We start from the raw sequence: 18,590 nt of genomic DNA, 5'->3' as shown, positions 1-18,590 counted from the left end.
TATTATTCAAGTGTTAATTTATTTTCAAATAATAAACATATTATTCCATAAAGTTAATGCCGAAACAAATCAATAATATAATTTTCTCATAATGAAATTATTACGTAATTTAACATAGATGATAGTAGGCAATACTAGGTAAAATATTCATAATAAAGGCATAACTCTTTAGAGCACGGTGGAACTAAAAAGGTCTTACCTTTTTGATACCCAAATATGCGAGGTATGATGTTTTTTTTACCAGATCAGTAAAATGTCTTGAAGCACAAAGGTTTATATAAAACTGTCACCTAACTATCTTAACAGTTAACTGCGTTGACTGATAAGTGTCGCATGAGTCGGGTAGTGGTTCCGAGGTTGGTGTCGCGGACTCTTAAGTCAGAGATTCTCGGTTCGAACCCTTCTACCGCAATTTGATACCTATTTCTAATAATGAGCCGCTTAGGCTCACAGAAATATGTAGCATGAAATTGAAATATTAGTGAAAATAATCAAAACGCAAATATTTCTCTTTTTAAACAAAAATATATATATATATAATAATAATAATAAAGCTCTATCCAAATTAACGCTAATTTTTTCCTATGTAAAAGGCTGGACAAATGGAACGATTTCATATATAGACACCAGAATTTGAGACATTTTTTTATTGTTTTACTTAATAAACACACCGTATCTTGTGTATTTGCGCCTACTGTCAATTGATAATAAATAAATAAATATTTGTTTATACTCACAGTATGTGTCAGTTGTCAGGCGATCGATCGTTTCTTGTTTTAGTTTTGAGTTCTTCTTGCCCATTTTCCCCGAAGTTGCTCGGCCCGGGAAAGAGAGGAAGTCTTGATAACTGGTTTCTTTATACAGTGGCTGCAGTAGAAACCGATCACGTAGAGGTACCATGAAAAGTAAAATAAATCAATTAACATTTTGACTTCTCAATATATTTTTTTAAAATATGGAATTTCGTTCATTGATCCGGCCGTCACTTTTTGATAAAATCTATTCACTTTTTTATTTAAGTTTTTAAGTAAATACCACTATTTCTGAAAATTATTTGTGACACGTGTTTCGTTGCATTCCGCGTCATTTTCAAATAACGTATGTGTCACGATAGATTTTATGAAATAGTGGTACCGTAGAACGGGGCTACTTGAACTTTGATGTGTTACTTAAGCCCAGTAAAAAAAAATCTGTGTTTGGTCTACAATAATGAACGTATCGACATGATTCATTGTTTTCCTGACAGGTGACACTTATTGTCACGATATTTCGATCGATACCACGATCTAAATATTTTTTTTTGTACTGGGCTCAAGTAACACATCAAAGTTCATGTAGCGCCGTTCTACGGTATTTACTAAGTAAAGCTTAACTTTACAAAAATATATGGAAGTCTAGGCTTATGACTTGTCATACGCTGGTTAAGTGATCACTTTATACACGTGTTAAATTCACCATTCTACCAATAATTGACAACCAAATAAATATTTTTTTGGAACTCATACATATATCATTAATCTCACGTCGCTTCATGTTCACGGCAGCATCTATGGTTGATTTGAGTGAGCTATTTAGCATAGATTCCTTTATTTAAATTTATTTAAGATCGAACCGAATTATTTAACATCCTGGAAGACGCCTGAAAACATGATAAAAAAATATATACCTACAGCTTATAATTGGACCAGTTTTTTTTAAATAAAATAAATAAATAATTTTAGCTAAATCTTAAATCGAAACAAATTTCACATATCATGTCAGAATAATGTATGTAAGAGTAACGTACTCTTTTATTAAGAATGTATGTAACGAATCATATATCATATATCATAATCATAACGATCAACGAATAATATATTTCGTATGAAGTAATATCGCTTATATTTGATATGTGATGTGACGAAAATCTGTTCAAAAATCTAACATTTTCAAAAATACGTCGGTTTTGTCAATAAAAGACATTTTATTAGCAGTCACGCGATTGTCTGTTATGTGAGGACGTACAATATAAATGGTTATATCACTGTAATAGAAAAATGATAAAAATATTCGTCGTTTTTGCAAATATTCCTACAATTTAGAGTTTAAGAAATTACATATAGAGTTTAAGAAATTATATATAACCATAAGACTATTACTAACCGCCCTACACATACGAACGTACGTGATACGCGTCGTTTTATCGAGAATTTAATGCGAGACAGAGAGAAGGAACACATTAGTGAAAAAGTATCAGTTCCGCCCTGAAAGCACCTATTATGGCAAAAAATTAACTCAATTAACTCAGAAAATAACCCGAATGTAGGTAGGGTGGTTAATGTAGGCATGGTAAAATTATGATTTTTTATTTGTATAAATAAAAAATAAGCAGAATGATTAGGACCCTTGTCGTGATGGGTATTCAAAATCCTTTGTAAGTTTATTTTCTATCTGTGAATAGCCCCCAGCTCGCCTTTAAAGAATGAAACGTCGAAAAACGCGTAGTACGGATAATTAAATTTTGCGACTTAAACATGCCGCTATCTTCGTTGTTGACAGAAAATTAAGAGAATGCGTAAAAATTTATTCAGATTTTTTTATCGAACTTAATTAAAGTTCTCGGGTGTCAAATAATTATTTTAATGCAAATTTCTGCGATCCGGTCATGGTTTGTCAATTCTCGTCAAATACAATACAGCCGCTACCGAATGGTGCGAACGCGTAAGTATGGAAAGAAAATAATAAAAATATTTTCCAACTTTGCGTGCAAAGTAAGTGACATGCGGCGTTTAAAATTGAAGAAAAAAACAGAATTAACAAAAACATAAATATTTATCCAAATTCGTTTTAGAAGAATACTGCCTAAGGGTAGCTTTCATAAGCTTGTACGAGTGCGGGTATTTAATTTCGGGTACTCATAATCTTTGATGTTTTGATGTAAATGACTATTAAGTCGACACCACATCATCGCCACGCACAAAATATTTTCCAACAAGGACCTCAAAAAGAATGTTTATCGCGCCCTTTGGCTGTCAAAAACACGTTAATCATAATTAAAATTTGAAATAAACAAAATTAATGGAAAAACATAAATGCGACGGACAAAGAAAATTTTTTATAAACCTGAAAGAGCTGTTTTACCTGAAAAGTACCTAAAAGGAACATTTGAGATAAAACAGATGCAATGATTGTTTTCAATTACGTTTGATCTAATTTTTTTAATTTTTTTTATTTATTGATTTGGCGTTTAATTTCTAGAACTCCATTTTAATTTATGTATTAATTTTAAATTAATTTTTAATCAAACACAGATTTTTTGAGTCTACTAAGTTGTATATTATTAATAAAAACACATAAAAAATTAATCTTGTGACAATTGTTTCGCCTAGTTATGGCATTATCAAACGAATGTGAAGATCAAATGGACTACTGTCCTAACAATTCCCTAACAAGGCGAAACAATTGTCACAATATTAATTTTTATGTGTTTTTATTAATAAAATACAACTTAGTAGACTCAAAAAATCTGTGTTTGATTTAATTTTTTTTAATCCCTTACCGCACCCCAATGGTGCATAGGGCACTGCTTCATATAAACGCAGTGTTATCTCGATCGATTACACATGAAGGAAAGGTGATCAGCCCTCCACTTCAGGTACCAGTCCAGTGTAATATTGAATAAATATTAGAGTGAAAAAATCACTTATATTTATTAAACCCCCCTGGAAATCGAACCCGGGACCTCCAGAACGGTAGGCGAGCATGCTGACCATTACACTACGGAGGCGGACAAAATTAATTACGGAGGTGGATTTTAAAATTACTACATAAAATAAATATTAAGTTCTTTCTGAGCTTTTTTTATCAGTTGCCATTTATACCTTTCATTTTTGAAATATAAATAAACACATTCTCACATCCATGGAAAATAACCTGCACACTGTTTTCGATGTCCACGGTTTACCTCTAGAAATTGGTTAATTTTCGAGAAAACATAGATGGGCAATATTTACTGACATTTTTCACGAGCTTGGGGTAGCTTTTCTGAGGGGAAATTAGCCTACTAAATCAGATGAACGAAAGCCGTGTTCAGAGAGGTAGCAGAATTCTATTCCAATAAAAATATGGTATGCGTAAATCTCATATTTTAAATTTTATCGTAACATTTTGTCGATAAAATAGAGTGCTGTTTTCTGAGAAAAGCGAAAAGTAAATACACATTATTACTGTTTATTTAATTAGAAAATAAATAAAAGAACCAAAACTATGACAATGATATCACATAGCAAACAAATAAAAGGAGTTTGTAATACATCTTTAATTATTGTTGGTCGACTCCAGGATGTCTACCATTATTAAAATAATATTACCTGTACTTTTGATTATATTTATGTTTTGTACCGACATTTCTTGGTGGAACTGTATTTTATAGAATAAAATAACAACTTTGTAATTTTTTTCAATTTTTTTTTGACCAGCAACCGGGTTTCGTCGTAACTCGTAAATCATCAGACTGGTTATATAACCTAATAAATATTATCTTCTTAACACTCTCCTTATCATTCATCGTTCATTTTGTATAATACCACTTTAAAAACACTAGTTCGTGACTGCCGGTTATGGAATAATCATTCCATCATCAGGTCATTAAAATGAAATTGTTACGGTCTGACATTAAAAATAAAATATTTGAAAGAGAGAAAGAAGAATTAAGTCTTTGTCATTCATCGTTCCCTTTGGTATTACACGAAGTGAACGATGAATGATAAATATAGTGTAATACTACCATACCACAAAGTTAACAATGCTTTTGATATAAAAATATATTATCTTCTTTGCTGAGATTTTTACTTAAATATAGGAGTAAAGCCATTTAAGTGTCTAATTTCACGAATTGAAATTATTAAAATTTCGTTTGGTATGTTTTTTTTCAAAAAATATGTACTTACATATATGTGTATTATTATGCACCTAAATTTGACATTGCTGAAATAGTAAATTGAATTATAGTTAACTCTCTAAAGAATGTGCGTGATTATCCTCTGAAAATTTTATGAATATTTTTTGAAAAATGTTTTTTGAAACTTTTAATGACGGTAAAAACATGAAAGTATAATAAGAGACAATGTTTCCTACAACGATGCTTATTTTATAAGCCATCAAAAAACATATTATGCCCGTAAGCGTATGCTTACTCGGTAATTAGAGAGCTTTTTTATATGTCTGGTACTAGTATTCTTTAATAAAAGTATATGAATTTCAAACTCTTATTATTGTGCATTATTTACTTGAGATAACTGGTTCTTAAACTTTTTTAAACCTAGCGCCCCTTTAGGGTCATTTAAGTTTTGTGATTCCTTCGTCTTATATAGCGCCACAAACCAAAATCCTTTCAATAATTAATATTGTATTTTTTTATTTTTTTTATTTCGCAAAGGAAACATGAGAAGTGGATAATACCCATCGACAGATTTATTATTGTATTTTATTATTTTTTTAATTGCACATCTAATTGATTTCATCTCTGCTAGTTTTTTTAGTATAAGCAGGGTTTGGTGAGTAACGTAAATCATTCGTTCTCTATACTTTTAATCATTTTTGTATTCATTATTTCTTTCTAACCCTTAACCGCACCCAAGGTGCATAGGGCACTGCATCGTATTGACGAAGTTTTATATTGATCGTTTCTTACTTGAAGGCAAGATGATCGCTCCTGCGCTTCAGGGACCAGTACAGGGTAATATTAAATATATTTTAGTGTGTAAAATCACTAAAATTTATTTTTACCTCCCCCACACCTGGGAATTGGACCCGGGACCTCCAGCAATAAATATAATAATATAATATAATATAATAATAAATATGATATTCTCTTTATTAAAGTAAATAAAAGTGTCATTCTCTCAAAAGAACTATTACGGAAGTGCTTTTTTTACCTCCTCGAGACATGAGGACAGAGTCAGGGGCCCATATCAGGCGGCGCCACAGTCCAACAGTTGGACATTTGCTGGTATCAACTAGATAAGAAGTTTGTTTCCGTTACTTTAATTATTTTATTATAAAATAATTGACATCATTAAAAATTCACGATCGCGTACGTAACGTAAATTACACGTATAATGCATTAAAAAATAATGATTTGACTATGTCATATAACGTCATTAATGTTAAATATAAAAAAAATATATAAAAAATACTTGTATTTTACCACTTAATGAATTTTATTTCATTACACACGACTAGTTTCGAAAATAAACAGACGTAAAACTGTACAAAAGTGAAACTGTAGATAAAAACGCCTTTTTGTTTTCGAAACTAGTCGTTTGTAATGAAACTCATTTAGTGGTACAATTGAAATGTTTTATTTTTAGAAAAACATTAACATTTCACTCCACAAAGGTAACGCCGAATCAATAATTAAACAATCAGTGTATGATTTATTAAAAATAAGAGATTTACATTTTTTTTCCAGTGACATTTCAATATTTATATTTGTCATGAACGAATCGTTGGCTTGACATTTCAACATTATGAACAAAAGGAAATAAACGTTTTGTAGTAGACAAAGGGATTTAAATGACTACATCCAAAGAATAGGAATAAATTATTCAGATGTTGTAGTTATGGAAATAAAAATAAACGGGAGAAATAATGACGTACTTATGTTTCTCATTCAAAAATTATTTCGTTAGTTGGGTAAAATAAAAAAAAATATTCAATCATTGATTATATAATATTTCAACCAAAATTTACGAATATACAAGATTGACACGCAATACCATGCAAAGGAGTGTAAGGTCATATTACTTAAATAAATTTTTATACGAAGGAAGATTAAAGTCTGAGCGTACCTTGTATTTTACTGGCTTAAGTGATCACTTTATACACTTGTGTGACATTCACCGTCCTGCCCATTGAAAACACTGTTATGTGAACATGTCACAGGTACTGTTGTAAGACTTTCGTACGTTAGTTGAAATTTTGATAGGTGTGAAATTTTGACAGATGGCGCTGCCATCAGTTAAGAGTTTGTAAAGTATATAAAATTCCCCAATTGGAGAAGGATTCTTTGAAAATTATTCACATTTTTTAGTCAAATGTGACATACATTTTGTCTTGATATATCGTGCGTAGGGTGAAAATACCTATCAGGTATATAAAAATGTTGTTTTAACCGTTTAACTGCTGAATTTTTTTAATTTAAAGTATGCTAAAATGGTTGAAAACTTGTTTGCAATAACGGTTTATTTCAAATGAAGTGGATTGAAGGGGGAAGAAAAAAGGTTTTTAGAAAATTTTACTGTAAAAACAGTCGGACAGTGTCCGGATTCAATACTCCCATTCACCGAATGCTAAACCTCGGCAATGATTTCGCGGATCACACAGATATCTGGAACAGGTCACTTGCTAACTATAAAGCAGAATAATTACAATACTTCTGGCTGATGTATAATTCCTTGTCTAATATGTTCATCCTTGTTTAATATACTTAAAAGAGATTAATTACTATCACATGTATTATATTTATTATGTACAAATTGGCTACGGCTATGAATAAAGAAGAAAAAAGTCGTATTCTTTGTCGGTATGTTATTTAAATTATAAAAGAGTCAATATATTGCTCCTGAGCAGTCAAACGGTTAAACCATCCTGTGAATAGAACCTGAAACATCCATTCCGGAATCCAAACACGTTAAGTATTACACAATGAAAGCAGGCATAATTTCACAACACAGTTATTAAGCAACTGCTCCTTGTAATTATTAAACAACGAAGATTAAATAATGCTAAAGTTTAAATGACAAAATAAAGCATGGCCGTTTAGAGGTCTATGGGGTGGTGGATTATTCACCCTTAAAGTAATCCGAGATTTGGCTAAATGTTACGTTACAGTTTTAGCATAATCTGTTCTTTTTTGTATATTTCAGTGTATTCGTGTATTTCAATGCGTTGTGTTTATTTATCCATTTTGTTATTTTTATTTGTGAACATAAAATGGTTTATAAAAAATATAAATGTAAATCCGGATTACTTTGAATTCAGGTACTCGAATTTTTTTATGCGAATACCTTCGAACATCAAATAATAGTATATGGGATATATTATATATATATATATATATATATATATATATATATATATATATATATATATATATATATATATATATATATATATATATATGTTTATATATATATGTATATGTATATATATATATATATATACATATATATATATATATATATATATATATATATATATATATATATATATATATATATATATATATATATATATATATATATATATATATATATATATATACATGTATATTTATATATGTATATATATATATATATAAATATGTATATATATGTATATATATATATATATATATATATATATATATATATATATATATATATATATATATATATATATATATAAACATATATATCCTTTATGGATTTTTATGCTTTTGGAAGGGATGTGATTGATGTGACTTGTGAAGTTGAGATTCTCATCAGGTGTGTCACCGGGATCTCGAATCTCTATGGCTTTTTCCAATTGTTAAGTGTGGAATGGAGATTTGAATTTTGTTTCTGCAGAGGGATTATGACTTGCACTTGTCAACATTCGAAGGTGAGTTGTGTGAGATGCACCGTTTATTTAATTTATTAAATATATTTTCATTGGTTCATGCACTTCAAGTGCATGGCGGTCGCTTTCATAGTAAGTTAACGAATGTTTTATTTTGTAACATACAGTAGTTTTAAATTATCATTTTTATAATTCTCTTTGAAAATTTGATTCCAGGACACGTAAACAAATTCTAACATCAACTGTACCTTCACTCGACTGGAAATTGCTATTTTGTGACAAATAACTTTTGTTCGACCTGAGAAAAAGTTTCGTATAAAAATAAGCGTAATATATTCAAATACTATATATATTTTTTAGAATGCGCAGCCATAGGTAAAAGTGTTTAACATAATTTAAATACCGACAACAAGTGTACAAGCAACAATAGAATTTATATTACCCAAATTTAATATTACCTTAGTTCTCTATTTCACATTTGCGCGATCGCTCACCGTATTCGATAAAAGCATTAAAGACTCTCTCATGTTGTCATTCGAACAATATGAAATTGCTTTTTTATCTGACAAAATAAGGCGATTCAGACACCCGGCTCTGAAATAATCGAAAGGGAAATATATTAATTTACAATACAATATGTGTGTTTGAATCCGCAGCGATGGTTTTCATATATCGCATTAAATATTATACCAACGCAGGTGGTGGCTTCGCAACAGCAAACAGTAAAGTTAAAAGAAAATATAAAACCATAAAGAGATATAATTCGGATTTAATGATTTATTTTGTAACGCAAGTTGAAACCTCACACTTGAAGCATTTCAGAAGCAAAACAGAACAGTATAATTAAAAGAAAACACATAAATGTATTGAAGTGAAATAATTCGATTTTCATTGATTTATTTTCTTTATTTATTGAATTTTTTTTTATACAGTGGATTATAATATACGTGTTCATGTTATGTATTTACATTTTAATGCTCTTTAATATATTCGATAAATAACGCTATTTGTATGCAAATTGTTTCCTAGCAAAGGAATTAGCATTTCAATCACTAGCGTCAATCTGATTTCCGTGTGATGAAAATAATGACAACATCAAATATTGAAGAAAAAAAACATCCACATTTTGTAAACACAAAAAAACACGTAATTCAACAGGTACATTTTTTAGGTACATTTAAAAGACAATTAGGTGAAATCCTTTATTGGCTAACATTATTGAAAAAATATTTGAACTATAACTTGTGATGCATGTCAGCAGTGTTCAAATATGAAAAGATTATAATACTAGTTTCATTAGAAGAACAATGTAATTATATCGAAACAGATATGTGTACGATCGGATCATTAAATATTCTATCAAAAGGTGAACAAAAGATTTACATCATAATAAAAGTAACATTTTATTTAAGTATGGCCATTTATTACTACTTGAAACTTGTAAACAGATAATATATGTACATTTAAGCAAAAAAAACAAACAAAAAATACGTTTTATATATATATGTTATATATATATATATATATATATATATATATATATATATATATATATATATATATATATATATATATATATATATATATATATACATATATATATATATATATTTATATATATATATATATATATATATATATATATATATATATATATATATATATATATATATATATATACAAATATATATATATATATATATATATATATATATATATATATATATATATATATAATTTTTTATAAATTTTTAATTGAAATAAAAATATTAAGAATGTGTGAAACAACAATGCAATTAAAATGCTGGATGACTGCAGCTATAAAGAAGCACACTGTAAGCCGTGGGATATGTAAGGTGTTGCTGTGTCAACAGATGGCTCTGTCATTACGGTTGAATTCGCTGTTTAAAAAACATATTTTTATCTATCCCTGGTAGAAAGTAACACCTATCATATAAAAAAACACGCATTTATTATAATACAATGCAACGTCATGTCAATATTCCAAAGCAATCGAAGAAGAGATTCAGGATTTTTAACAAATTTATATAAAAATTTTTTATAACACATTTTCATATCGCTCACTCCTTTAACAACGTCATATATCAAAAAACTTGATTTTTCAGGAGATCGTTTTTAAAGTTTTTAAATATAATGAAATGTATTGAAAATAAATATCAAGCCAATTTTTGAACTTTTTACTGTGCAACAGATCTTTTTAGGTAAAACCTGAATGTTTTTTCTCCATTTGAGAAATATTTATAATATTAATAAAATAATTAACTAATAACTTTTCTTCAAAATGCAAAAACAACACTTTCTACCCTGAAGCGGGTAAATATTAAGTTTAAAATATGCCGCTTTTGCTGGGATATAGTTGAATACATTTTCTGGGCATTCCGAAAACATGCACAGCTGAAAATTGACGATTTTTGAAATATGACGTTGTTGAAAGGAGTGAGCGATATACGTATGTAATTTTCTTAAACCTCATCACTTTATTACTTTTTTTTCGACCCAACTTATTTTAATAATAAAATTGATTTCAATCAAATGCGTACTTTTATGTTTCCTTTTCGTGTGCATAATCAAGCAATAAAATTCATTGGATTAAATGTAAGGGCTTCGTGATTTGTTGAAATGCATCATCAGTTGGTAACAGTGACGTCTTTCAAGCTATCTAGCACGCAATGACACATATAAACTATGAAATTCGCTACGTTATTTAATTTAGGTACTTAATTAACCCTATTCATAAATTTCTCTACAAGTTCAATGATTCATAAAATATAAATTTAGGCTAAGATAAGCATTATGGAAAAAATTAAGAAAGGGTCATGCGAATCGAATGAGTGAAGAGGGAAAAGTAAAACAAATCTATGAGGCGAATGTGGTTGGTAATAGAAGCATAAGGAAGACCGAGGATAACTTGGCATAATCAAGTATTGCAAATACTTCCACCTAGTCAGGTCAGAAGTCTGAGATATTACGCTTCTCGTAATACCTCACATTTCTGAGTGTGGAAGAGGCGAAGATTGTTTGCGGTGTGGTGTTACGTTCTGTTCTCTCTGCCACCCCTACGGCGCGATGGTTAGTTAGTTAATTTAGGTTAATAATATAAGTAATATCCGTAGTGTAGTTGTTATTACCTTCGGCTACCGTGCTGGATGATTTGGGTTTGATTCAGTGGCGGGATTCAGCCGGTCGCTAGAACCGGTTCCAAAAAAATTTAGAGTTCGCTGAACTGGTCCTTAACCCTCTGTTGTCACACAATATTCGTATCGGGATCGATTGAGATCATATATCGGAGCACGCTCGGTTTACTTGGTCCGCAACGTTTTAAAAATATTTGAACCTCACACAGAGAAAATAATATTGGAAAGATGAACAAAAAAATTGTGGTAAAATTTTGTTAAGTTATTGCACTTAGTTACAAGAATATCGTAAAAGATATACGCTTCAAAAAATGTACGAGTAAACAATGTTTTTCTTTCTATAACTTGCCAGTCTCCCCATAGGGCCAGAAGGAGATAGAAATATTTAATACATGAAAAACTTTTTTTATAGGGTGGTATGGATAGTACCTAAAGGGCGAACCGGTTCTTGAAAATTTTAAATCCAACTACTGGTTTGATTCCTTAATCGTATCCTAACCCAAGGATACATAGGGCAATGTTTATTATATAAGCAGTGTTATCTTGATCGTTAAATACGTGAAGGAAAGTAGATGAGCCCGACGCTACAGCTAAAATGAAATGGAAATTACAGTAAAAAATTTAATATATTTATTTTGACCCCCATTGAAAATCGAACCCGGAACCTTAAGCACGGTAACTATATGCATTGACCACCATACTACGGGGGCGGATAAACGGACGGGTTTGATTCCTACGCGGGTAAATATCACTCTGAACAGATACCTAGAACGCAGGACTGATCACCTTCAAGTCGTTACTTTAAAAATAACACTGTGTCGATACGATGTAGTGCCCTATGCAGCGTTGAGTGGAAAAAATTGTAAGAGGGTGAAAAATAATGTTTGAAGAATAAAGGCATTTTGAAGGCGTTGTACTTATAATTTACAATATTTCTAATGTTTGCAAATTTTTGCATATATAATATATTCTTGATTTGTTCCACTTTCGAGCTGAAGGCGTCTCGTAGTACGTATGTTAAATACAGGGTGGCGCAAAATTAAGCACCATATTGAAAGATGCTATAATTGTTGCAAATGGCGTCGTACGTCAATCATATTTGACATTTGAGATAAAAACATCTGTATTTTACAAACAAATTGATGAAACGGGCACAATAGTGTATCATCACTGACAGCAGCCACTTGACGGATATAATTTTATTCACTTAACAGAAAAAATTAAGTTTCAAATAAAGATTTACATTACTCAAAATCTTTTTTTTTATTTGGTAAAAAAAAAATTGGATGATTAATGTTGCCCGACCTTGGGTTTTTTTATATACTGCAGCTGTCTAGTTCACAAATGTCAAATACAATTGACGTACGACATTTGAAAGAATTATTTAAATATTAAATTATTTAAAACATCTTCCGATAAGGTTATTAATTTTGTGTCTCTTGTATTTCGAGGAAGAAACTTACATAAATTTCATGAAGGTTTCTGCTAATAAACAAAACTTGCTAATCTCAACCAAAGACATCGCTAACACAGTGTGCAGTTGATCTTTAAATTAAAGCATAAATACAACTTCAGAAATTTGAATAATGCGGTTGTCAACAATGGGAAGCATGGTGATTGTTGCTCAGTGTATAAAGTGATCACTTAAAAAGTCAATAAGAGGCTGTAAGCTCTGTAAATGCAAAGACTTATTTAAAGCTGTTTTAATTTATGAATCAAGGGCTTATTATCAAAGGCGGGCCTTTTCGGTTTTCTAAATTATTAAAGAATTTTTCCCTTGATGTTTTGCCATTTCTTATTTCTCTTCATATTTTCTATAAAATAAATTGCCAAAATATATAATTTAGAGGCAAAAATTTGTCGCCACAAAAAATGCAACACCACTATAAATTAAAACGTTTGAACATTAAAGGCGATGATAATATATATATTATATATATATATATATATATATATATATATATATATATATATATATATATATATATATATATATATATATATATATATATATATATATATATATATATATATATATATATATATATCGCAAATGAAACAAAATTAATACAATTTACCCATATACACACATCGCTCACTCCTTTCAAGAACGTCATAAATCAAAAATCGTCAATTTTCAGTTGTGCATGTTTTCAGAATGCCCAGAAAATGTACTATATCCCAGCAAAAGAGGCATATTTTTAACTTAATATTTACCCGCTACAGGGCAGAAAGTGTTGTTTTTGCATTTTGAATAAAATGTATTGTACAATTAATTTTTTAATAAACTAAATATTTTTCAAATGGAGAAAAAACCTTCAGATTCTCCTAAAAAGATCTGTTGCACAGTAAAAAGTTCCATAAGTGGCTTGATATTTATTTTTAATGCATTGTGTTTTTAAACTCTAAAAACGTTCTCCTGAAAAATCACGTTTTTTTATTTATGACGTTCTAGAAAGGAGTGAGCGACATGTCATATTTTTCTGTCAATCCAGTTTTCCTATGAATATCCTGTGCTGCTTGAGTACAAAACCATTGTTTTTTTTTCAACAAAAACCGTTTCACCAAAATTCGTACGATCACAGTTTCTATTTTTATTTTCGGGTCCGTGATGTTCTTTTTAAATGCAGATAAAAATACAATATTCACACTGAGAATGATGGAAACTTTTGAAACACTTTCGCTTCTTATTCACTTAACCTTTTTGCGCCATGTCCTATTTTACGAATAATTTCCGCCTTTTCACGGATCGAGAGACCCTTTTTATTATTAGTTGGTATGTTGATAATTCGAGGGTTTGTTATTACTGACCTGCTCTAGAATTGATATGACATTCCGCTTCGCGTAATGTTTATTATAAAATGTCCGTAGTAAGCATAGACCATACAAAATATGAAAACTATCGTAAAAATCCCCGAAACAAGTATGACGTTCAAAAACTTTAAAATAAGTTATTTATTGCAATAAAGTAGGTCCTTACAGACATGACAAACTTGCAATTTGCAACATGCAATTTAAACCCATACGCATGAAACCTTTTTTTTATTGTCAACACCAATTCTGTACTTAGAGTCATAATGTAATCCGATCCCGGCGGCAACGGTCTAATTGCCCGGTTGGATTTTATTGCTGAAGGTCAAAAATGTTTTAAAACATTAAAATATTTACAACGTTTAAAAAAGGTGATCTCTTTTTGCTCGCTATAGCCGAGAGGTTGCTCGTTATAACCGTGAATAAATGTATGGAGAAAACCTGAAACCAAAATTTCAACGAATTTTTCCTCGTTATATCCGAGATCTCGCTATAACCGTACTCGTAATAACCGAGTTTGACTGTATATATATATATATATATATATATATATATATATATATATATATATATATATATATATATATATATATATATATATATATATATATATATATATATATATATATATATATATATATATATATATATATATATATATATATATATATATATATATATATATATATATATATATATATATATATATATATATATATATATATATATATATATATATATATATATATATATATATATATATATATATATATATATATATATATATATATATATATATACGCATACACATTAACACAAATATTCATATTTTTTCAATAAAACATAAATTAATCGTGACACTGTGAAAATTGTGATACTAAAATTATGGAACACTTGTATGAGATCACTTTTGAGTTTTAAAATGTGAACACTACTTGTTTTTAGAACTACAGATGTCCTAAACAAAAATAGTGGTCATAGAAATATTTGAAGTTCACAAATTTGTATTACATTGTTTTTTCTCAATTTGATATTTTATTGAATTGATATAAAGTAGAGAGTACCATAATGTAAATTTAAATCATTGATAGTTCATAAAATAATAAAAACCAAGTCAGAACCAGCATACATTTTTATGTTTCTCACCCTGACTAAATTGAGCGTCGTCGTCGTTTCGTCGCGTAAGTAAACAAAACTTTTGCAACACAATACAATTTAATACATAAAATAAACAAAATTTGAGCACTTTGTACTAGCAAATTATTTTAAGTAATTTAAGTAAAAGTTTTTGTTTGATTATAATCAATTTTTAGCTTGAGAATTATCATAATCAACCAACATTGAATTTTTTTCTGTGGGCACATAAACTTATGTAAAAAAATGTTTAAAAAAAATTGTTCTAATTTTTACCCCTATCCGCATATAATGGTGCCGAGGGCACCACGTTGATGTTCGCCGATGGGCACGTTGGATCGAGGATCATGTGATCAGTTCTCCGCTTAGCTAAATATATTTGAACAGAAAGTATCCAGAAAACGTAAGTGAATAAACTCAGGATAAGAGAAAGGACTCAAGAACTACGGGAAGAGTATAGGAAAGGGTTGAATATATGACAATGGAACAGTAGGTACTATTTATAAAGAATAGAAAATGAGAATAGGAGTAATGCCAAGGACACTCGAAGTTCCATAAGAGTCCCTTGAGGTTATATTCATTCAACTTTATAAATTTGCATTTTTGTACATTTGACGCCAATACGGTAGAATGACGTAATAATCACATAGTGTGATATTATCCGGACTGAAATGTTTGAAATGCACATATGTGGAGGTCCTCACCAAAAAAATCCTTGAAATGCAAATCTGTTCTGTTTACTGTATTCTATAGAAATCTTAGTTAAAGTTGCGACAAAAAGTGAATTATCCTGTGTTCAACTAATCCAACCAATATGAAATTATTAAATCGTACCAAAAAGTAACAATTTTACAAGCTTGAATTCCTGTTTACTTAGAAGTATTTAAAGTGGGAATGTAAGGTTTTGGTGAGGACCTCCACATATGTACTTTGTACTGTTATGTTTCAATTATATTTAGTACGACCGTGATAAAGCATATTGGTTGAAAATTTTCAAAACCTGATCACCTGGAATAGAAGGATTATTTTAAGCATATACAGTACAATGATATTTATACATCGCTAATAAAACGCAACCTGGACAAACAAAATTACGAAGAGGATAAAACAACAATGATTCCGCTGACGCATTTAATCAAATATATACAATATGGAAGCGATTCCCTTCACTTGAAAATATTGAAAATAAAACACATTTTAATTCAACCTAGGGCAGAAAATTTGTTTTTAATGTACGATAACAGAGGTTTTAATGATTCAAATGAAATATTGAAATATTCAAAAATATCAAACAAGAAATAATAAAAAAATAATAGTAATTAAATATATGATCAATTTTCAACATTTAAACTTCCCATTATTATTATTAATAATGTGGTAATTATTTTTTTTATTTTTTATTAAAGAAACCATCAAAAATAGGCTAAATAGTAGTACATATATGTACATAAGTTGAAGGTACTCAAAAACTGCAGCGATTATAGTAATAAACTTACTAATGGTGTTCTATTTTACTGATGGTGCTCCCACATCAAACCAAGCTATTCCATAAATATCTTCATACGTTTATCTTATCCGTAGGTTAAAAAAACCCATGTTTGTACAACTGTTACATTTTTATAAATGTCAATGTGTTTTTTTAAACAAATGGTCAACGTATTTTTTCAAATTGTATGCTACAAAAAACAGCTATTCTACAAAAAACTAAAATAAATTTCTAACCCATACGTGAAAAAACAGAATATATATTTATACTGTTAGATTTTTATGTACATCAATGTATTTTGTTTTACAAATAGGTTGACAGCATGTTTTTTTTTCAACATTAAAAACAGTTTTTTTTTACAAAGGTCTTAAGCCAGTTTCTTAATTTCTAATCCATACCTACAAAAAATAATTAAATTGTAAACAGTTAAAAAAATTACAGTCGCTTATCGGGCAAACAGCTTTCTTAAAAAAACAGTGGAAAAATAAGTATTATTTTGATATACATATATTAACAAAAAAAGATCAGGTATTCAAGAGTTAAGCCCATGGAATATGTAAATGTTAAATTGCGTTTTGTTGACAAATGATGATAAATTTGGTGAGGTTTCGTTTTCGTTATCTGTATCGACCACAAAAATCAGTGTTAATAAAATTTCATTAAAAAAGCGTTGTAAATATATTTGTAGCATTTTACCCATATATGTTTATTTATATATATATATATATATATGTTTATAAATATAAAAAAAAAAAAATATATATATATATATATATATATATATATATATATATATATATATATATATATATATATATATATATATATATATATATATATATATAAATATATATATATATATATATATATATATATATATATATATATATATATATATATATACATATATATATATATATATATATATATATATATATTTATAAATATATATATATATATATATATATATATATATATATATATATATATATATATATTTATATATATATATATATATATATAAATATATATAAATAAATATATATATATATATATATATATATATATATATATATATATATATATATATATATATATATATATATATATATATATATATATATATATATATATATATATATATATATATATATATATAAAGAGTATTCTTTTGTTGTTGACGTTTTGAATGAACCACACTTTTTCCATTGTTTATTTTTCAAAAGCTTAAATTTATTATTACGGAGGAAAAATAAGAATTTTAATGGAATAATATGGAAGCATAAAAGTAATCCTGAAACTGTTATATCAAAAAAAGAGGCAGAAAGACGTAATTGTTGTTGGTTTAAGGATTAATTACGATTTGTTTATACGTACTCGACATTTTATGTATGGATTTAAAATATGAACCAAAAAAGATAATA

The 18,590-nt window shown here is 28.4% G+C and overlaps 1 protein-coding gene across 1 annotated transcript in view; it reads right to left on the bottom strand.

Moving 5' to 3' along the window:
- Positions 1 to 18,590, bottom strand: part of LOC148312898 (frequenin-2) — a 157,473-nt gene that overhangs the window by 73,430 nt on the left and 65,453 nt on the right. Inside the window, exon 2 of the mRNA XM_088271820.1 lies at positions 738 to 867. Within this exon, the coding sequence (XP_088127946.1) occupies positions 738 to 801 (64 nt within the window). The 5' untranslated portion in view covers positions 802 to 867. The remainder of the gene's footprint in view (positions 1 to 737; positions 868 to 18,590) is intronic.

The sequence above is a fragment of the Brachycentrus maculatus genome, unplaced genomic scaffold (genome assembly GCF_059751285.1).
Source record: "Brachycentrus maculatus isolate JH-2025_06_01 unplaced genomic scaffold, ASM5975128v1 h1tg000029l, whole genome shotgun sequence".
NCBI lineage: Eukaryota > Metazoa > Arthropoda > Insecta > Trichoptera > Brachycentridae > Brachycentrus > Brachycentrus maculatus.
This window is presented reverse-complemented; position numbering and strand designations above follow the sequence as displayed.